The sequence below is a fragment of the Odontomachus brunneus genome, unplaced genomic scaffold, assembly GCF_010583005.1.
Source record: "Odontomachus brunneus isolate Ranch 3 - 2012 unplaced genomic scaffold, Obru_v1 Obru_scaffold_134, whole genome shotgun sequence".
In the NCBI taxonomy this organism is placed as follows: Eukaryota; Metazoa; Arthropoda; class Insecta; order Hymenoptera; family Formicidae; genus Odontomachus; species Odontomachus brunneus.
The window spans coordinates 451,685-475,403 of record NW_022639584.1 but is presented as its reverse complement, the minus strand read 5'-3'; the positions used below and the strand labels follow the sequence as shown (position 1 = coordinate 475,403).

Below are 23,719 nucleotides of genomic sequence, written 5' to 3'. Positions count from 1 at the left end.
CTTTTAGAGTATATAAATCTATAGCAATACCCTGATTGGTTCTTTAGCTTAAGTTTACGTATTATGGTTACGGTTACGGCAATTGTGTGCGAAGACCCGAAGGCCGGTTCTACAATATATCGTATGTCGAAGTCGGATATCGAACGCAATCAATGATCCTATTAGGAGAACTCGTCTTGAAAAACAAATCCTCTGATTGGCCCATCGACTGTGTTCGACGTCCGACATCGACATACGATGTATTGTAAAACAGGCCTTATACAGGATTCACACCGCGTCGATGCGACGTACGACGTCCGATATCCAATAAGAGAATAACTTTCCAATGGAGAATTGAATTTTCTATTAGAAAGCTCTTCTCCTATTGGATATCGGACGTCGTATGTCGGACATCGGACGCGGTGTGAATCCTGCATTACGCATCGCCGCGTTGCCGATGTTCACCGCAGTCGCAACAGCGCCATGGTGGATACATTACGTCACGCGATGATGACGTGCTAATGGTTAATGGCTTCCACTCGGTCGAGCTAGCTTTTATGAGCGAGCCAACATTCAATCCATAGAAAACACATGAGATATGATGCGATCGACTGCTGGAATCATTAAAATATGATCGTCTGAGAGCCGTACAGTCACGATAGCATTAAATTTCTGGCCGGACGCGCTACGTTCGTCCGCGAATTATGTGCTGAAAATCTCGGCTCTGCGCGAAGGAAGCAACGACGGGACGACGTAACCACCGTTACGCACCTCTCATCGACCTTACGTGTTGGTTTCGGCCCTGATGCGAAGGACACCGTTGCTTACCGCGACTTCGCAGGATATAAATCGCATGTAAGTACACGATTTTACAATCTCGTGTTCCTGTCGACTCGTGTTTACTCGGAACAGTCGTTCGCCGGAAAAAGAAACTGGGCGAGTCCCAGCGGGCCGTTGTGTAGAGCAATGGCGGCCGCGTTGGCTCGTCTGAGAAATTCGTGACCTCGCGTTACCCTTGTCTGCCACTGCTTCTGAGCCTGTGTTCACCTGTACACCGCCGATTATCGCCCGTCTTCGATTCCGACGTGCACGGCACAACGAATTAACATAGCGCGACCGTTCCGCAGGAGAGGTAATCGCGCCGTTTCACGATATCGCTACGTTCTCGCGTTTCGTGTGTGCGTGCGTGAACGAGCGCACACGCCTGTGTGTGTATATACCCGCGTGGCTGTGTTGTGCGTGATTGTATATATTCATGACGATCGGCCTCGAAGTGTGAGGCACGTTCGAGAGCAATAGCGTTATTATTTCTGACCGTTTTCATCGATATCAGGGTGGATCGTAGGAAGATATGACATGTGCGTTTATCTCTGCATCCGTGCTCGTCAAATCCTGACGAGGGTTGCCAACAAGTACAGAGATGTAGAATTACCTGAGAACTTGAGAACAAAATATTATTGTCATTTAGAATGTTGAATGGTTGAACAATATATATGTACTTTTTACATTTACTTTTACGTACTTTTTAAGTTATCATGACTATTTAATGGTACATGTAAAAATAGTTATATATTTTCTTTAATAAATACACAGCGATATATTTTTTTTTCTATAAAATGGAAAGCATTGAGGGTGGAAAGAATATTTGCTCATAGTTCGTTTTATTATATTTGTCTGTGAGTCTGTATTTTTCATATGATTGTTATTACATGTACCATTAAATACTTATAGCTATGTTTTATATGACCATAAAGCCTGATTTACAATATGCTTTTTGCTTCCTGCTTTTTTCTCTTTATTTCATTCTGACTTAAATTTTAAGCTTTAAGCCAGAAAAAGATAGAAGACAAGAAACAGAACGCAAAAAGCATATTGTAAATTAGGCTTAAGTATTTATTGGTGCATGTAAAAACAGTTTCTTATAAACAGTTTCTTATGTTTCTTCATAAACACATAGCAATATATTTTTTTTACAAAATAAAAAAGGTAAAAAAACACTTATAATTTTTTCATTTGCCTATTGGTCTATTTTGTCTATTTGTTTGCAATGGTCTGTCTTCTTTATACGATTGTTTATTCATATGATCATTATGCACATGTATCATTAAACCATGTTTATACAATATATTGTGATTACATTTTATACAACATATGCAAATGTTCTCCCATTAAACATTTATAATTATATAAAATGTGGTCACAAGTATTTGATGGTACACATAAAAACAATAATATATTTTCTTCATAAACAGTATCTTCATTACACAATGTTATTTCTTCTCACAAGATGAAAAGTGTTGAAGGTGCAATCATTTCATTCTACTTGTCTGTAACAGTCTATCTTCTTTTATACAATTGTTACTATACCAACAATGCGTTTGTATTGTATTTATGAATTATTTATCGATACTTTTGTTTTTCAGTAGGTGACATGCCTCGAGAAGTTGATCACAATGGGAGATTTCGCTCGCGCAGACGAGGCAGCACAAGTAGCGACGTAAACCGTCACAGCTTCGAGAACAGCGACAAAAGACACCGGAGACATGGCAAAAGCAAGAGCTCTAGCAAGAAAAAGAAGAAACGTTCACGCGATAAATCCACGGAAAATGTTCCGACCGTTGCATCCTCCGTTGTTAAACCTTTGGTAGAATACTCTGATGTGAGTAGCGAAGATTTGTCCGAGCCGGAAGCCGGCGAGATACAATCGGAGGATAGCCGCGGCAATAGTTACACGGACGGTGAAGTACCTGAGCCACTTCTTCAAAGGCGATATTATGGTGGTAGTCCAGTTCGCACTACCATCGCAGTGTCACCAATCAGCTTGTCGCCGTCATCGCCGCCGCTTCCACATCGACACTCGAGCAGGCATTACTCGCCAAATGAACAATCAGCGACAATGCACGCGTCCGAATATGAGGAAGAGCCGAGACGGTATACTCGACGAAAGGAGAAGAAGCACAAGCGCGAGAAGAAGAAGAAGAAGAGCCTCAGTCCATTATCTAATTCCAGCAAGAAGAAAAAGAGAAAGTCCAAGAGGCATTCTCGTAGTATAAGTCCGCATGGAGGTGTGACAGTTGATGAGGTCGCTATAACTCCGGAGCGTGAAAAAGTTAGCGGCAAATGGTCGGATTCGCCGTTGCCTTTGAAGGATAACATGTCGCCGATCTCGCCGGCGACGCCGCATGAGCAAAGGTGTTTCAGCGACGTGGAGATGGAGATGTCGAGGCAGCCACGAAATGTTACGCCGCCTCCTCTACCATCGATGCGACAGACGGAATCGCCGCATACTCCGCTGCTACCGCCACGCGCTACGACGCCGGAGTGTAAAGCTTCGTTGAAACACAGTCCCGACCGTGGACGGGATAAACATAGTCCTAACCTACACGTACGACGTAGCAGTGTCAGCCCAGGAGCATCTGCGCCACTTGGTTCTGGTCGCAGAAGGCCTCACAGCCCGAGCCCGCCGTCGAGACGAAGAGAACACAGCCCGTCACGGAAAAGAGACTTCAGTCCTGTTCCAGCGCTTCACACTAGACTCAGGCATAGTCCAAGTCCTGCCACAGTCAGACGACGCGAATTCAGCCCGAGTCCTGTGAGTCACAGGCGACGAACAGAGACGACCACTTCTCCACCGTCTAAACGGAGGAGACGAGAGGACTCTGATCGACGTCATAGACATCACGAGAAGGATAGGAGAGATAAGCGAAAATCGAGATCCACTAGAAGTCCTACCAGTAGCAGGTTAGACTTCAAAACTCGTTTAAATATCATCCTCTTTTCTCTCTGTAATATAAATAAACAAATAATAAATACTTTTCGCGCGACATGCATTTACTTGACAGTCTCTTTGATTTTAGGTTACATGTACCTCTTTCCCGATCACGATCTCGTAGTCCTGGTAGATGGCGAAAGCAGTCTCGTTCAAGGTCACATTCACGCAGAAGAAGTCGTACCCCGAAGAAATCGCATTCACCCAGCAAAACCCACAAGTCGACAAGGAAACATAAGTCAAAGAGCCCACGTCCGAGAATACCTTCTCCTTCCCCTCACAGGTCCAGAGCCAGAAGTCCGTCGAGCATCACCGCCCGAAATCTCAGAGTACAAGCGAAAATCAGTGAGACTAGCCTATTCGCGGAGCTTGTGAAGGACCGGAACATGAGGGAACTTGCATACAAGAAATTGCAAGCCGCGAAGGAGAAGGCCGTTACCCAAGACGATGTGCAGATCATAGAGGGCCTTGAGGAGAAAGACAGCAGTAACGTGTCTATAGAAAACAAGGCTTCCACTGATAGCAAGGACAAACCGGTGAATCACAAGGACCAGCTCGTTCAGCTCGGCAGTGAAGACACGGCAGTCAAGTCTGTCGACGTCGTCGACATTCCCGTGCCGATAAGCGATGACAATAGTCTGGCTGGCAAAACGCCGCCGTTACCAGTCAGCCAGCCAGCCATACCGCCGGCCCCGACAACTGCGTTAAATTTGACTTCCAACGTGATTGTACATACCTCGCCCACCACCTCGTCTGCGGTAGCTAACAATTGCCCGATCGCACCCTCCCATAGTCCAAACTTCCCGGCGCACACGGGTGTACAACCGCCGCCGCCACCACCACTGCCGCAATCCGAGCTCGCGTCGACAGTATTGCCACCAGTATCTGTACCTGTGCCGGCTATGTCGGTGCCAATTCCACCGGCACCAGTTCTACCGAACATGTCTGTTCCACCACCGCCTATCCCGATTCCTGTGCCGGCGCCGAATACGATCATGTCCAAGTTCAATGCTCCCAACAATCTGGTGCCTCTCAAATCAGTGGACCCGCCCAAGCCTCCGATAGTAGCCTTTAAGACGAAAAGCTTGTCGAGGTTGCCGTTACCACCTGGAATCAATCAGAACGACTTGGAGAGCATCGATTCTCCGCCGAGTCGTTCTCCTAGTCCGCCTAGTAAAATGCAAATGAAGCTCCCAACTTCGACGTCGAAGCTGCCGCAGAAGAAGAGCATCAAGGATCTGCCGATGCCACCAGGTAATTTTTACTCTTCGACTCGTTTTATTGCTTATATAATATTAAATAATATTAATATTATTATATCAATCGGCTGCTTAAATCGTAGTCGTGCCTGGATCAGAAGATCTAAGCGGCGAGGACGATCCAAACGCAACTCCACCGCGCTTGAAGATGGAACGAATGGCACCGAAGCCGAAACTGAAGAGACCAAAAATACTGAAGCGACGTGGCTCACGAAACTGTCATACTCCCACATCAGCCTCCGGTGGCAAGGATTGGGGTGAACGCTGTGTGGATGTATTCGAGTTTATCACACAGATCGGAGAGGGTACTTACGGACAAGTATACAAAGCGCGAGATAAGCGGTCCAGCGTGCTTGTAGCTTTGAAGAAAGTCCGGTTGGAAAATGAGAAAGAGGGCTTCCCTATTACGGCGGTTAGAGAAATCAAGATTCTACGTCAACTAAATCACAAAAACATCGTTAATCTTAGGGAAGTTGTCACTGATAAGCAAGATGCACTGGACTTCCGAAAGGTACTCTCACGGCCCCAATATCTTTCTCACAACTAATCTGATCCATAATAGCCATAAAATTATAAAATTTTATAATTATCCTTTGTGTTTCAGGATAAAGGTTCCTTTTATTTAGTTTTTGAATACATGGACCACGATCTAATGGGTCTTTTGGAGTCTGGTATGGTGGATTTTAACGAGATGAATAACGCCAGTATTATGAAACAGTTGCTAGATGGTTTAAATTACTGCCACAGCAAGAATTTTCTGCACAGAGACATTAAATGCTCGAACATACTGATGAATAACAAGTACGTGAACCTCAATCAGAAATGAGTAATTAATGTTTTCAATAATTTTTTATCTGATCTTGTGATTTTTGCAGAGGCGAAGTTAAACTGGCTGATTTTGGGTTGGCGCGTCTTTATAACGCGGAGGACCGACAAAGACCATATACTAACAAGGTGATTACTCTGTGGTATAGACCTCCTGAACTGTTGTTGGGAGAGGAACGTTACGGACCTGCAATCGATGTATGGAGTTGCGGATGTATATTAGGAGAGTTGTTTTGGAAGAAGCCTTTATTCCAGGTAATCATCATTATTCTAAGTAAAGTACTCATTTCTCGAATTTCAAAGATTATATATATATATATATATATATATATATATATATATATATATATATATATATACACATATACACACACATTATAATTATTAATATTTATAATTTGTGACATTAGGCCAATGTAGATATGATGCAGCTGGAATTGATTTCGAGAGTTTGTGGTACACCTACTCCAGCTGTTTGGCCTTCTGTGATAAAATTGCCACATTGGCATACACTTAAGCCAAAAAAGTCACATAGAAGACGTTTGAGGGAGGATTTCTCATTTATGCCAGGCCCAGCTTTAGATCTCCTGGATAAAATGTTGGAATTAGATCCCGAGAAGCGAATAACAGCAGCGGACGCACTCAAAAGTGCTTGGCTGAAGAACGTTCAACCTGAACAGTATGTTATTTTACTTTTTTGGTTCTTCTAACTTCTGTGTAATGGAATGTATATGTGTGTATATATATATATATATATATATATATATATATATATACACATATATACATATATACATATATATACATATTTATCTTTACGATAAATTAGAATGCCAGCGCCGCAGCTTCCTACCTGGCAGGATTGTCATGAACTTTGGTGGAAAAAGCGAAAACGCTTGTTAAAGGAACAACAAGATAACGCTACCACTAAGATGCCTCTTCTTCCGTTCCCAAATAAAGGAGGCCCTCACAAGGATGATCTATCAGATGTCGGGGGGTGAGTAGCCGTAGTGTGATTTAATCACAAACTAGGACATGCCCCAGCGCTGATAAGAAATTAAGTAGCTTATAAACGTAGATGGCTGTGTTACCGCAGTTGTGCTTCGCATTTATTTTATCTTAGCGAGATATGCATTGTTTATGAATTAACTATACGAGAATTTACAAGAGCGAAATCGAGGTTGAAGTAGCATCTGTGTATGTATGGTTGGGAGCGTATGTGCGCGTGTGTATTCAGCGCCTCGTTTGCATGCCAATCCTTCCTAACTTAATGAATCAACGAGTTAATTTTAGTTTCGTTCACAGTCGTTCAAACACGACGACGGCAATAATGCAGAACAATGGAAAATAGAAACACGAAACATCGTTCTCTGTGTTCGTGGCTTCGCAGCAGAGATTGTTTATTACAATCGATTGAATAGACTGTGTGTGAGAGAAACGTTTTTAAATATATGTATCATTAGGTCATACACACGAGAGATGATCCTATAGCGACAATATTTTGTCTCATGACAAATGTTATTATTACTTATTACTACTTACCCGCCTGACTGTCGACATCGAATCATTTTTTATAATTACACACACGTTCGTATACAATGATATCATAATAACTGTATTATCATAATGCCCTTAACCAATGGATCCTTAATGATCAAAAACTTACGTCATATAAAACATCGAGAGAAAGTGTATATTCTCGTTATCACTGTGATCCAGTCTACCATTTGTCTCTGAAGACGATTGTAGAAATTAGGTATCGATTCTTATTCGTTAATAATGTTCGACCTAAGCTACACAGATGTGTACATATATATAATATAAGAATGTGCATATGTACACATAAAAAAATAGATACGCATATATGAAAAGGTATGCCAGAGTGAGTGCGCATACCATTAAATCGAAATGACAAAGACACCCAATAATACAATTTATGCACTTGTATATTGATTTAAATTCTTCCCTATAGATATATCAATATCCACACGCACAAAACATATATTTATAACACACATACACACACACACACACACACACACACATATATTCTCAATTGCAAGTGAAAACAAGTAGTATCTTGATTGTAAATAAATAACAGAAGTCACGTCAACGTGACTTCTTCGTACTTTTCTAAGAATTTATTTGATTTATATTCGTAGAAAGAGAGAAAAAGAGAATAGAACTTTATCAAACAAAGTGTAAATAGGAAACCAGATGCAGATATACAAGTGCTGTAGGAAGAACGAAGAGGCAGAATTGAAGGAGATCAAGACTAAAATGTTATTGTATATCGTAGAAAATTTTAATTCTGCGTTAATAGCTCTATTTATGTTCGTTTGCAATTTATTCAAAAATTCACAGTTATATATTTTGGTCATCCCTTTAATAACTGTACTATAATGTAGTAATTACATATATATGTATGTATGTTTATGTATATATGCCATACATAATATATATATATATATATATATATATATATATATATATATATATATATATATATATATATATATATGACATGTATACACACGCGCGCACACACACACACGCACGCACGCACGGATAAAACATATATGTGTATATATGTATGTGTGTGTGTATATACGTGTATGTGTAAAAACATTTATGAATTTTAATATATGAATGGCATATCAGTATGTATATTAATATTTACACTATTCTCGTTTTTTTCTTCGTTTCATTCTCTTGTAGAATGAATGTATCAAATATGGTATCTCGCCATTCTTATAATGAAATTCAATAATTCAGATATTTTCTAGCGTAATGTTACATCATAAGCGATATAGAATAATATACTAATGTTGTACATACCTAAGTGTCCAAAGACATTAAACTTAATGTCTTTATGGATACACAATGAACGAAATCATTTAATATTATTAAAACATTTTATTATTCAATATTTTAGTTTCTTTTTTAATATCTTTATTTTTATGTATAAATTAGGTAATCGTATCTCCAAAGAAGCCATCCAACAGGCAACATACGGAAATTACTTGGAAAATATTACTTGTTTACCAGTGTGCTTGATGTTCTCTAATATATATATACATACATATATATATATATATATATATATATTTAAAGTAATAATAAAATGTATGTTACTTTTTCTACTTATTCCACAAGTGCTTTTATACGTTTAGCGTGCTTCGTTATTTATTATTTCTCGTAGAAATAAACGTGATTTGTTATGTTACATTCTTTGATATATAAATATAGAACCACTGATAATATAGATAGAACTTCTGATAATATAACAAGTACAACAACCGAGTAAATAGCATAATGGATACTAAAACAGTTTGTTCTATTTGAAGTAATAAATTAATATTTTTAATATAGGTAGAACTTTTTCAAAAAGAAGTTGGGCAAGATTATACAGTATATATTTATGATATACAATATATATCATGTACTTGCACATTCATGCATTTCTATTATATTTCATTAGTATTTATGCACAGAAATATTTTTTTATATACCAGCTTCTTTTTGTATTGTACAATCATAAAGTTGCTCCTTTTTTTTAACAATAAAAATTATCTTAGTGTTTTATGTATTAAAATTTATTGCGTCTTCTGATACAATTACATGACAATATTTGTAAATTTTTCTCTACATTTCTCTTATGGAAGAGTATAGCAATTAGGTGTTTATGAAAGAATTAAAAAAAATTATTAGGAAAATAATGAAGCCTTAATCTTTATATAATGTTTGCAAATGTTTATAAAGCCTTTGATGTATCAGTAAAAGGCGGTATAATGTGACAATCTCTTCGTGCTATAAATATAAATTCATATCTTACAAATATGCCATGTGTTACAAATTTAAAGGAAATTTGAAAAAAAGAACGCCTTTATAAGAAATATCTTATGTTTGTTTTATGTATATATGTAGCACACTTGTATTATACTTGTAGCTGAAGAAATGCAGAAGAAAGTGCATTATAATGGGAAGTATATTCATAATCAAGTTATGTTTGTGTACAAATATGTTTATACAAAATAGTGTAAAGAAGAAATACTTTAAAAAATATAGTGTTTAAAAAATATGTAACATGTTTTTACATACGACTTTTATTAATTAATGTATGACAAGCGTGGAGTCCGACAATTTGATAGTCGCTTATAAAATGTTTTTATATTTAATACTTATTAATATCTAACATAATATACGCGCGTAAGACTTTATACTTTCGATAAGAAACATAACTAAAATTATATTCATCCAAGTATAACATTCAATATTAATATTGTTCATATTGATAATGTTTTCATCAATAAGACAAATATAATGTAAATTTTTTAAAATTTGTTTAACATGTCTGTCTGTATATTATAAATGCGTAACTAATTATGGTAAAAATTTTGATTTTAATTATATAGCAAACTGGATAAATATTATTTGATATGCACATGTATAAATTATGTAACATATAAAACATTAATTATAATGTTTTAATTATTAATTATGATTCAAGATATCTTGTGAATATATAGCAAACGTTTATATGAGAAGTTGAGAATAATTATAGAAGAAGAACGCGAATTATTATTATATTTTAGTAATTATTGTTCACAATATATTGTGGAATACGTAGAAAATAACAATTTAAACGCAGATTTATTTATAGTCAGCCTAATTGGCATGTATGATATAATATCTAATAGGAGAAAATTATGTTTCAGGAGATAATATAATTGTGGCTGAATTGTAGATGGACAAATTTTGTAGCACTTGTAAGAATATATAATAGGTAATGAAAGTTTCTAATCTATTAATACATGTTCACGCCCAGAGTGTCCAATTTTGTCGATTCATGTCTACAGAGTATATGGATCATATAACCACTCATATATGCTTGAGCTTAGCTAATTGAAATAATCGGACCGCCTTTCACAATAGTCTATCGTTTAACATAGGATATGCAGGGACACATTAAATTAACAAGAGAGAGAGAGAGAGAGAGAGAGAGAGAGAGAGAGAGAGAGAGAGAGAGAGAGAAAGAAATACTCTTCGTGCGCTTAATGATGGATCGTTAGTGAAAAATTAACGATAACAAGCAAAATGTCTCACGATTATATATCTTGCATTAATAAATATATATGCATGCACAATATGCATGTATATCTGTAACTTACCAATGCATCAAGCTGGCTTACATTAAAAAACGTTTGTTAGCTTATTAACTGCATGCTCTCATTATATTTCTTATATTTAATGTATTGAGCATAATAAATTGTTATAATTTGTTTGTAATAGAATATACAAATAATGGTTATAAAATTTTCTTATTAAACAATTTATTTTCTTTTTCACGTATGTGTCACAGTTTAAAATTGAAGAAGTTTCATTGCTAATTTTGTTTCAATTGTAATTCATCACATACACACCGTGTACATTGGGAGGATGGAGAACGTCCGTTTTTGTTTCATATCTATGTATATTTACATCTATTGAATTTACATCTATATTGTTACAGGTCTTCTAAACGATTAAAAATGGAAGCAGGCTATAATTCACATCCTACCAGACTCGGTGCGGATACTCATTACGGCGAGGACATGTTCAATCAGAGCGGGCCGTACATCTCCCCATCGTCGTACTATTATAACAGCCCACCGCCCGTCAAGCCACGCTCGTCGAATCTGAAGGGAGATAATCAGGCGTTAGAAATGTGCGTGGAAGATAATCTCGCCCGGAGACTGATGTTCCTCACGAACGCCTTAAATCAAGGAAAGCCGATTCGCGTCGACGATCTTTTGTCGCTTCGGCCGGACAACGAGGTACTTATTAAACAGGCCCTGTATTAGTTTACTTCTTACCAAGAAGAGCCGCAGATATGTGCATGTACAAAGTCCAAAATTTCTAATTTCCAAAAAATACAGAACTTACAACTCTGTACTATTGCAGAAAGTCCGAACTGGAGCAAGACACTTGGTGTACACTTGGTTGTACGTTCATAGATACCGAATTTTAGAATGCTAAAACTCGCGCACTGATACACATACTAACGCCTAAAACTCAAATTCTTGTTAGCTTTTTTTACTCATTTGTTTATTATGTATCTCCAAGGACCTTCGGGTATTTACTATTCCTCGGGAAGTGCGTCATGCATATACTGTAATAACTCAATATCGATTGCAGTGCGATCCCAAGGTAACGCAATTGTTGGGCGACCTGCACACGGAGCTTCGTCTAGCTGCGAACACCAGGCCAGGCGGACAGCTGGAATCTCACCTGCCCGTGTTGAATCCGTCTTCTTTCCTAGGTGAGTCACGACACGCTCTACTTTCCTCTCGTGTTGACGTATAGCGACGTATATGTATTGTTTACTTCTTCTTCTCGCTTCTTCTTATAGATACGAGCGCGTCGCAACAAGCTAACTTCGACGCACACGCGGTGTACGCCGGCGATGACGCCGTGAGCTCCACCTCCGGAGGCAGATGGTCGCAGGTGGCCACAGTCGGCATCCGGAATGCATTATCGGCTCTCATGTCGTGCTATGGTCTGGACACGTACAATCCTGCTGTGTTCGCGATTGGCGGCCGATCGTCCGGCAAAACAGTGTCCAACTTGCCACAGAGTCTTTTTCACCCGTCAACTTCCTCGCAGTCGGCGTTTAGCTCATAATGATTCGGTGATGGCATGTCGCGGTGAAATACGAACACGATCATACGTCCGTGTTCTGCGTGTAAGATTCTCATTAGAAAGGGTTCTAAATCGCAACTATTTTTTAAATCACACTAGTGATAGAGAGAGTGACCCGGGAGAGGGCGGTGGTTATCGCGATCGTGTCTGATTTGTAGCGATACTTCGTGTTGTATCGGCTTGACTATCGAGCTTGAGTATCGTCCAGAAATATCGCTCGCGATAACTAACGAGAATCGCCGATGATTAAGGCTCTTGGCCGGGTTTCTCGTCGGGCTTATCTTGATTTATGATTTCGCCGAGAAGCGAGGAAATTCATCATTCAGGAGTTCCGCGGCGAGAGACCAGGAGTCTTAATAATGTACAGTAGTTGTGTCGATTTTTCCTACTTATCATTTTATTTCGCAGGATATTTTTTAACTGTAATATCGACAAATATTTTAAACTTCGTGCAGAATATCGCTGCCGTCGTCGATAATTACCGCCTCTATCGCTCCGTTAGTCATAAGTGCACGCTCAGTGTATAATTGTATGATACGGCGCGCGATCAGAGATACTTAATAGAGATACAATTTCTCTCTCATCTCTTCCTACTCGAAAACAATGATGTAAATGTTAATAGTGCACATTGGATCAACACTTTGACTGCCATGCTGGATTCCCGCGTGTTTCCCACGCCGGTGCGCGAATCCCGGCAGGTCCTAATTCTCTGCGCGCGACTTTATACAGAATTAGATTATTTAGAAGTCGTGACACACAGAAAGACGTAAGGCTTGTGTAATAAGCGAGTCGATCGATTATAGTCGAATATTTTAATATAAGTTTTCGGTCATTCTCGAATTTGATTAGCTGATTCGCTTGTTGCTTATCGTTTTTCTGTGTGCTACGGCGCTGACTCAACCGCACAAATTACACTGATATTTAAATTAGCATTAATAGTCGTCACTTGAAAGTTATCTCACGTGAGATACTCTCAGACCCATATTAATAGTTATTATGTGAAACTCGTCTCTCAAGTGAGAGACTCAGATTTGATTTTAGAGTTGAGAGTTTTTTAATTGAGTCGCGATTAAAGATTCTGATTACTTGTTTTTGATCCCTAAATATGTGAGATTCAAGGCACACGCAAGTGGAAGGACTTGCGTTCGTGATCTTCATTGTGTAAGATCTTTTATGAAAGACTTATTATGTTGTGATCAAAATAACAGGGAGTTTTTTTTATTCTTACATAAAGTAAGATGATTGCGAAGGCGATGTTGAAACGTTTAGTGATGGTAATAAAAAAGAATACTAAAAAATATAAATATTTATTGTTTATGATTGTATTTTTATTTCAATCATACAGTATACACGTTATTACATTTGTAAGCGCGACTCAGTTAAAAACTCATATCTATCTCTAAATTTAAATTTATGTACCTCACTTGAGGCAAATTTTAAGTGACGACTGTTAATACGGATCTTAGTAAGTCATTTCTAATTTGGCAAGTAAAATCACCATCCACCAAACAGGTTTGTGTGGGAACTCGCCTGTTATTCAGATGTGGGTGGCGTGGCACTCAACGTGTTAATTGGACGTGATACGCGATTATTTCACAAAATCATCCTCGGTCGGTGACACGCGCCGAACGGTGTTCTCCAACGTTTCTTTCCTGCATCATTATAAAAGATCTGTGATACACATATGTATATAAACTTATACATACATTATACTTATATATAAATATATATAAATATATATACATACCGTGAGAATGTAGAAATTTAAATCCAAAGCGAAGCTCGATTTCTGACGCTTGTTTTTGATTCCTAAATACGTGAGGTTTCATATACATGTAAGTGGAAGGATTTGCGCTTGCGATGTTCATCGTGTAAGATGTTTTATGAGGGTTCATTATGTTATGTTGTAATCAGAGTAATAGGAAGTTTTTTTTATTTTTACGTTAAATAACACGATGACGATGACGAGGATGATGAAGGCGTTTAGTGACGACGATGATGAAGAAAAGAAAAAAGTTGCTAAAAAATGTGAATATTTATTTATTGCTTAAGATCTTTTATATAAGATGTTAGCGCTTATTTATTATGAACGTATCCACGATGTACAATGTACATACTATAATAATATAATAAGGGTATAATAAAGATGACAACCACAAAAAAATCATGAAATCTTTTAGCTCAGAAGACACCTCTCTACCCATCTATTTATTTGCTACCTATATATGCAAATATAAAAGTACTTTAATAAGTAAGTTTATTTTCGGGATAGAAAGAGAGAATCCAATGATATGAATTATATAACTTTTTTCTTATAGACTTAACACAGGGCTCGCATTTTGCCCTTTTCGGCCGATTCTCGGCAGCTACGCCTTCTATCTCCCCCTTGCCGCGCAGCAGGCCATGAAAGTGACGGTCGCGGCTCCAAACTTAGAGGCACGACCGTCACTTTTTTTAGGTCCGCCGCGCGGCAAGGGGGAGATAGAAGGCGTAGCTCCCGGCCGAAAAGGGCAAAATGTGCCGAGCTCTGACTTAACAAATTTAATGAGGCCCTCGTGAAAAACCCCCAGAGAAAACAGTCCTGACTTTATCTATAGCATGGACGTAGTACACATGGATTCCGTATACGGTCAGAAAAGTGAACCCAACATGTAGAAAGAGACCATAGACATAATATACATAAACTCCGCATACAGTCAGAAAAGAGAAGTCAATAATATGGCCAATATATATAATGCTAATATATGGCGCGTAGAGCTCTCAGCGGTACCGCAACAATACGGTGCAGACAATGCTCGTCTGTCTTTTTCTGTATCAATATCAGTGTTCTGTCTGTACAAAACGCATACGTAACGTTTACCTTTCCATCACGGTCTAAACCAATACGATTAGACCTGACGTCTTATCGAACTAATCTCATACCACACACACACACACACACACAACGTTATAGACACTTTCCATATTTATTTTTCTTATTTATTATCAATTACTCAGTTTCTTTAATACATTTCCAGTGAGAAATGACTTGTCGATCGACGTTGAAAAGACCTCGCTATGTTTACATATATATATGTTTAAATTTTGTCGCCAGCTTGCGCATTGCGATCATAGAACACTCTTTTCTAGTGAGCCAATTATCGTCTATCTTCTATCCTTCAGTCTTCTTTCACTCTCTTTTATAACAAAAATTCTTCTATGCGCCGTATAGTAGTATTACATATATGGTACAGCTCTTCTGTTCTCTGCCTCTTTCTGCACAGACAAAGTGTGCAATAAGATTTAAGTAAGACGTTTACTTGCCAGTCTAGTCGGGGTGCTGTTGCGCTCTATATTATGGAAACGAGAAATGGATGCACGCGCGACAAAAAAGTGACAAAATAGGAAGAAAACTATAGCCCCTCTATTTTCGTTCTTTTTCTAGATGTTGGCTTCACTTTATTAGACGAGAGAACATAGGGCATTCAGAGTCCATGGCCCATATTCTAAATCCTCTTTTATCGATAAAAATGCCTTAAATATAGCTTATACAGCCAATCAGGTGGCTTCTAAGCCTCTTTTAGAGGTACTTTTATAGATAAAAGAGGATTCAAAATATGGGCCCATGTATACTATGGGTACGGTCCAGCGAGCGCTGCAAATGCTTTTTACTTCTTTCTCTTTCTTCATTCGAATCCGAGGAATAGAACAAGAGGGAGAAACGCTGCGTAGCATTTGTAGCGGTTGCTGGATCGCGTTCCAAGTCCATGGTTTATAGCATGTTGCATACACGTGATATAAGGTTGCGCGTTAAGGTCGTTCTACATTAGTTACAAGTCGATTGCAACCTTAGAGCATATATATATGGAGGGGGAATGCTGGTACGAAAGTGTGTCCAAAATGTGTGCGAGAGAGAAAGCTGTACATTCCTCTGTGCGCATGCGTTGAAGTTAACAGGTTAGGTTAGGTTATAGAGTTGACAGATGTTATTTATTTTCTTCTCATAGAGCTCTGAGATTTTTTCAGAATTTTATATTAACTTTCTAGTACTTCAAGAAAATGCAAGAAAACAAGAAATGCAGTACTAAAAAGTTAATATAAAATTCTGAAAAAATTCTCCGAGCTCTATGAGAAGAAAATAAACAATTTTTATCTCTTGCTATTTTTCGGTAAAGTTGATAGAATTCAAGTAAAAAAATATTGAAATCAATAATTTTGTAGTCCAACAACACTGACACATGTGGCGCATGCGCGCAAAGGAGAAATAGGAATGTATACCTTTCTCTCTCGCACAGATCTTAGAGCACTTTTGGCTGCAGGAGGCATACGCAATTCGCCCTTCATATATATATGCTCTAAAGTTCCCACTTAGCTTAAGGTTAGATAATAAAATGGGACGATTTGATTGGTTCGCGACAGACGATGCGAAGCGCTAAGTGGGAACGCACCCTAAGAATTTTCACACGGGAGCTTTCATGCGCATGCGTCGAGACTTGATTACTGCCGTTGCTATGGTTGCTAATCGTGTACGTGCTGAAAAGCAGCCAGTCGCTACATATGACAGTAACGGTAACAAACGGATGTATACATAATTCAGAAAAGTTATACAAGTTGAATTTATTTTGTACGGTTTTGTGAGCATCTACGGACTTACTTTCAATTTCGGTAGATAATATTCAGCAAGAATTAAATCAGTAAAGATTTGCATTTGCTTCGAAGTAAAGTTCGTTAACAAAATGTCTCTAGAATTTTGTAATTTAACAAAGAATGAAACTGCGAGAAAAGCGATGGACAGCTATATTGATTGCCTGAAGATGGCATTCAAACAATACCGAGGTAAAAACTTGTGATTATGTTATTTCTTAACGTGATATTGCAAACTATTGCAAAATTGTTTTAAAAGAAATAATGCCCCCATACAGCACAGAAGCTTGCAGTTACGTTGCAAGAACGTTACATTATTTCAAATTTCAATGTAATATTGCAGAAACATAACATAGACATGGAATTATAACATTCCATCGAAATGTTAAAACAACATTGCAGAAACATCCCAGGTAGATGACGTCTTTAGACGTCATCTTGCTACCTGGAATTACAAATAATTAAAAACTATAATGCTATAATATATTTATGTATAATACATATATGATATAAGCGTTTTATATCTTAATCACAGAAATTTAAATATTTATTTATGTCTATATTTTCTTATATCTTTATTATGCTTTCATAGCGTTTACATACCACATTATCTATTGGTCTGTTCTTTTTAGCTGAACCCAGACAGCACACATGTCCAAAACTAGGACATAAGATGTCTTTAAGTCGACTTTACGTCTAGACATAAGACATCTTATGTCCCAGTTTTGGACATTACTGTCTGGGAAGTGATTCTGCTAGTTAAAATAATATGCATGCATATTGAAGCATATGAAACATATATACAAAATTCTCATGTTTTAGTCTGTGTACATTTCTTGAACTAGTGCAGCTAAGTCAACTAAAAAGAAAAGAATTTATGCTTGTACATTTAAAAAAAATGCAGTTTAACTTTATTATGCACTGCCAACAGCTTTGCAATTGTTATAAGATTTTCTACTGAACGACATTGGTGGTTTACGCCAATATGTTTACTAAGCAGTCGCTATTTTCTCTAACATACTTTTAATATGCCACTTAATAAACATGATGGAAAAGCATTAACTGCTGTCTTTCAGCAGAAATTCTTACAACAGTTGCAAAACTATTAATAGTGCAGTGGAAAGCTGCTTCTGCTCAATGCAACTATTATATTACATTCCACCGTAATGTTGCTACAATGTTTCATTGTAACGTTTCTAATGGCGGACATTTCAACATTGCTGCAACCTTGCATCAATGTTTCGCAACAAACGAAAATACTGTGAATTTAAAGAGCAGCAATCTATTAGAAAATTTCCTAAAGTATTTAGATTCGTATTTGTAAAAATTCATAAATCAAAAATAATCAACTCACAGAGAGGAATTTACAGATATTTTTGCAAGATGTTTCAAGTGTTATGACTCATACAGCACAGAAAGGTTGCAGGAACATTGCATAGATATTACATGGAAACATTGTAACATTCCATATATGTTGCGAAACGTTGATGCAAGATTGCAGCAATGTTGAAATGTCCACCATTAGAAACGTTACAATGAAACATTGCAGAATGCCAGGTAACAGGGAACAGGAATTCGAATTGGTCAATTATTTTTATTCCCTGTTCCTATTGGCTAATGCTTATTTCTATTGCTTGCCATTGTGCAAGAACTCTAAAAGTGCGTTTTGGGAGCTCGCTGTTAATGTTATCGTGTCATTCTTTCCTATATATCTAAAACTTGATCTATAATGTATTATTTGGTTTCTGCTTCTTTCTCTTTATTTTTTTCTGACTAAAGCCTGATCTACAATATGCTCTTTGCATTCTGTTGTCTTCTGTCTTTTTCTAGCTTAAAGCTTAAGGTTTGAGTCAGAAAGAGATAAAGAGAAAGAAACAGGAAGCAAAGAGCATATTGTAGATCAAGGCTTATATTCTTAAAATTTTTGCATATACGTAATTTTCATTGCGCAGCTATTTTATGGTATGATTAAACCTGCAGTAAAACTTACGTATACGCAACTATTTGAAGAATAAGGGCCCAGGCTTCAAACCTTAAGCCAGAAAAAGACAAAAGCAACAGAACGCAAAGAGCATATTGTAAATCAAGCTTACAACTAAAAATAATGACGTATATACATAGACCAAGTATTCCCATACTTCTGCTGTAGCAGATTGAACTATAACCATACTGGAAGGCTCATTTCTTTATTCTCGAGAAAGAGATAGTTGTGTAGGGACGGTGTATCTTTGTCTAAATAACTCGAGGTATTACGCATTTAAAGCTGGTTTATGATGGCCGTAATTCGTTAACTTATGCTGGAATCGTAAAAAATTGACCAATCATAAACGTGAAGTTGCCCTCACTTTTTCAAAATTTGAAAAAAGTGAGTAGAGTTCTGGTTGCCTCCCGAAGAGTTCTAAAGTTCTCTATTGATAAAAAAGAGTTCCGTTGATTAAAGCGGTCAAAACACGAAACTACGGGGGGGTCAACTTCATGATGATGTAACTTTAAAGTGCTATAACTTTTTTATCTTCAATCTTAGCGCAAAATTTCTTAAAGATAATTGATATAACTCTTCGGAGGGCTATCGGAACTCCATTTTTATCTTAAGGGACTTAAAAAAAATTTGAAACATCGAAACTTTAAACCGCTGTAACTTTTTCGTTTTCGATCGCAATTCTGTTGAGAGTTCTGATAAGTTTTATCGATTATGCTAATGAATCTTCGAGCTGCGATCAAAAACGAAGAAATTACAGCGGTCCAAAGTTTCGATGTATGAAAATTTTCTAAGTCCCTTAAAGGTGAAAATTTTTTACGTTTTGGAATGCAACTCAGGTAGTATATATTTCAGTGGATAGAAGAATGCGGTAGCGTTAATAGCGTGCTCCCTGAATGTACCCTGAAAAAGATGAAAGTAACTAAACAAAAACATAAAACTACTAACTAAACATAAAACGCAAAACATGTTTCAGACTTCGCAATCTCTAACGAAAATTGTTAGAATTAAGTAAACAATTTTAAAAGAGAGAGAGACAGAGAGAGAGAATCGCAATTTCATCTATAATCGATTATAGGAATAAAATCACAACGAAAAAAATTTTAATTTTCGATCAACTATTTGCGCCTTTAATGGAATTTTCTGAAATTAATCGCTAGGAAATATGCGAATTCAGTATACATTCACTATAAGCACGTTCAACGGAAAAAGCGCTCAGTGAGCAATCAGCGATTATTGGTTCTTACTGTTAGATCCCTAAATCTAGACCAATTACATTGACGAATTGCTCAACTGTTGTGCAATTGTTGAGTTCGCTGAACAAACCCAATAATGCCCATTTCTACCAACTTTGGTTAACTTAACCGGCTAGTTATTCCAACGGAATTGACCAATCGCATCTATCAAATCTGACTAACGAGAAATGTGATTGATCAATTCCATTGGAATAACCAACCAGTTAAGTTAACCAAAGTTGGTAGAAATGAACATAAATGATGTAAATACATAATATATAAAAAAATATTTCTTTCATATCTTATAGATTTATGGGAAGATTATATAGAGTTGCAAGAGAAATATGAACAATATAAGAAGTACGTTTTTAAGTTTACTATAAAATTTATGTTATTTTGTATTTATTAAATATAAAACAAACTCACTTTTGTTCATAACAAAAGTAACTGGTTAAATAGTAATCAAAGCTATTATTTAATTTTAGGTCTTCTTTGTCTCAAATGCCGACTGTTGAGCCTTGTATAAAGATAAAGAACGAGTTAAAAGTTGAAAGCCAGTTAAATAGTTTTATTGAGGAGGAAGAAGAACAAAGAAAGAGGAGGAAACCCATTATTGAGGAGAAAGAAGAAAGAAGGAAGGAGAAAAAAGAAGGTGATCACAATTCATTATTAAATTCATCAAATATGTTCAATTCCGATGATATGTTTGATATTGAGAATGATCTACCTGATGATATATGCGATCTAAGTGAAGTCTGCTCAAGCAGTCCGCTCATTTCCAAGACACATTCTAAAACTAATAACTCTGTTGCAAAGATATTCAATCAATTATCTGAAGCAGCATCAGTGTGTAGCAAATCAACAGCAGATACGAAGATGTTCCACAATGAAAAAGCTCCTTCCAAAAATAAAGGGAAATTAGATATTAGTACAACATATCATGTGGAAACTACATTTTTACCAAATGGCAAGAAGCTGAAGCAATCTCAAATTACGTTTTATCCTGTCAAACATGACAAAGAGATACCATTCCAACATACTATTGATGTAAATAAACTTAAGCCAGCTGGTACAATGCAAAAAGCAAAACAAAATCTTTCAGATACTTCAAATATAAAAGAATTCATTAAAGAAGACATCAAAGATATCAAAGAAATCAAAGATATCAAAGAAATCAAAGGTATCGAAGAAATCAAAGGTATCAAAGAAATCAAAGATACCAAAGATATCAAAGAAATTATTATTATTGAAGATAATGCTACAGGAGTAAAAGAAACTTTTGAAGATGTAACAGAAATTGGTCCTACACAGATTGATATTCACTTTAAATCTAAACATTGCTTAAAACTTAAGAGGAAAGCTCCAGAACAAACAATAAAAAATTTTCCAGATAAAAAGAAGCATCACAGTCTTAAATCTTATTTTGTACCAAGGGCAGCAACAGATGATATAGATTTTGATTTATCTTCTTCACCTACATTTACTTCAGCACAAATGACACATAATAAATCTTTAGTTGAAGAGTCTAAAATGGTTGATAGAATTAATGGACTTTTTATGTTTCATGCACTTAAAAATAAAATTGATATCAATAATATTTCTTTTCTACCACATAAGTCCAGTAAAGCAGATATTAAAAGTACAAAGTCTATTGACAATCAAGGAGAAGACCAAACAGCAAAATATAATGTACAGAATATTTTTCAAAACTCAAATGATGAAGAGGAAACCTTTTATCTGCCTGCAGAACAAACTGTAAGTGAAAATGACACAGATGACTTCACTCTGAATGATACAGAGAACAAACCGCCTGTAAAAAAAACATTGAATAAAACTCATGTGTGAGTATTTCTTGATATGTATTAACGCGGCAACATCATTCTTGCATACCTAATAAAAATATTATTCATAGATCATCAACTAAAAAGGAATGTATGCCAGAGCAACTTAACATGCGACGCAAAGCTGATAAAGCAAAATTGAACGGTTGGGACTGCTGGGAATGTGAAGAGGTAATATGTAAATACAACTTAATCACATAGAATCAGAATTGAATAATAAATAATTAATCAGTTAAAAATTAATTAAGATAAAAAGTTCATAACTTTTACTTAATTTAGTACTAAATTTAACGAGCCAACTTTTAACTTAAACTAGTTATATGTTGTGTGTGTTAAAAGGCATTAACTTTAACTTATCAACTTCTTAGGTCAAATAATCCATCAATATGTATAACATCGTAAGTTGCTAACAATATAATAAAATAAAAAATGACAGAACAATTTGTTTTGTCTTTGAGTGTCAATAGTTATACAAAAATATAATTATACAAAAATATATATTCCTTATGTATATATTTCTTTGTAAAATTAATTTTTAACTTTAATAAGTTAATTTTCGTTTGATTTTTAACGTAAGCTAAATTAATTTAAATGCTATTTTCACTTTGAATTTTTTAACATGGTTAAAAAAAATTAACTTTTCTAGCCTGCATAGAATGCATGCATGTAGCAATTCTGTTCATATAACTAAAAGCAACTAATTTATTGTGGATTCTATTTGACTTGTAGTACTACAAAAATCTATCATTGTCAAAAGAAGAATTGCAAAAACGGAAGAATCAATGCTCGCGTCATCGACAGAAATTTGAGAAACCAAAAACACCGGAAGGTATAGTATTAAATTTTGTCATCTTTCTTTCTCTCTTCCTTTCTCTTTTCTCGTGTGTGTTATTGTATACTGTATAATATACATTATATACTATATATGTGAACTTTTTAAGGTTTCTGGGATCCGGAATTTCCTGAAACACTGTCTAGCACTTGGCACAATATAGAATGACATATAATTTAAATAATCGATAATAATTTGAATAATTTTAATAAAGGCGTATTTCAAGCATCTTTAATGAATACTCTATTCAATGAATACTTTAATTTTTTAAATACTTCGATTTTGTAATACAATATATTTAGCAAAAATGTTAACTGATTTTGAAAGTATTAATAATTATAATGTATAATCGAAGGCCCGAAGATCACGAGTAGAGAATTATAATTGGCATTTCTAATATGTAATTAAAATTAATAAAACTACCCACACGTTTAAAATAGGGACGTAAGACGTCTTTTAAGCACATTCTACAATAAACTACATGACTAACTTATTGTAGAATGCGCTTTCTAGACTACAATTCTAGACAAAATCGTAAAACTCGTAATTTGTTTTCATAAGACGATTTTTTTTTCATAAGCTACGACTTTACGATTTACTCATATATTTGCTTACAATTGCAGCATTAGACGTTTTACGTTCTGATTTGTTGTGTTGTGTGGGTAAAGATATTAAATGTAAACGAAATGTAATTTTT

The 23,719-nt window shown here is 36.3% G+C and overlaps 2 protein-coding genes across 12 annotated transcripts; both read left to right on the top strand.

Annotated features, from left to right (window-relative positions):
• The first annotated feature begins 469 nt into the window (after window positions 1–469).
• LOC116850092 (cyclin-dependent kinase 12-like) lies at window positions 470–12,535 on the top strand. 8 transcript variants are annotated; one of them, XM_032827954.1, is made up of 11 exons: window positions 470–834; window positions 2,406–3,720; window positions 3,837–5,002; window positions 5,091–5,518; window positions 5,612–5,808; window positions 5,883–6,087; window positions 6,243–6,511; window positions 6,662–6,829; window positions 11,345–11,648; window positions 12,010–12,133; window positions 12,224–12,535. In XM_032827954.1, exons 2-11 carry the CDS (start codon window positions 2,411–2,413, stop codon window positions 12,493–12,495), a joined length of 4,443 nt encoding a protein of 1,480 aa, XP_032683845.1. In that variant the 5' UTR covers window positions 470–834; window positions 2,406–2,410; the 3' UTR covers window positions 12,496–12,535. The 8 variants fall into 8 exon arrangements, 7 of the variants coding, with proteins under 7 accessions (XP_032683845.1, XP_032683843.1, XP_032683846.1 ...); XM_032827952.1 differs by having other exon boundaries at window positions 471–834; window positions 2,403–3,720; XM_032827955.1 differs by lacking the exon at window positions 470–834 and adding an exon at window positions 908–1,111.
• Window positions 12,536–16,986: 4,451 nt separating this feature from the next.
• LOC116850070 (DNA endonuclease RBBP8-like) lies at window positions 16,987–23,704 on the top strand. Of its 4 annotated transcripts, XM_032827908.1 has the most exons (7): window positions 16,988–17,328; window positions 20,091–20,332; window positions 20,658–20,709; window positions 20,835–22,190; window positions 22,262–22,361; window positions 22,920–23,019; window positions 23,132–23,704. In XM_032827908.1, the coding sequence occupies exons 4-7, from the start codon at window positions 20,851–20,853 to the stop codon at window positions 23,188–23,190; spliced, it is 1,599 nt and encodes a 532-aa protein (XP_032683799.1). In that variant the 5' UTR covers window positions 16,988–17,328; window positions 20,091–20,332; window positions 20,658–20,709; window positions 20,835–20,850; the 3' UTR covers window positions 23,191–23,704. The 4 variants fall into 4 exon arrangements, with proteins under 4 accessions (XP_032683798.1, XP_032683799.1, XP_032683797.1 ...); XM_032827907.1 differs by lacking the exons at window positions 20,091–20,332; window positions 23,132–23,704 and adding an exon at window positions 22,559–22,588 and having other exon boundaries at window positions 16,987–17,328; window positions 22,920–22,955; XM_032827906.1 differs by lacking the exon at window positions 20,091–20,332.
• Window positions 23,705–23,719: the final 15 nt, after the last annotated feature.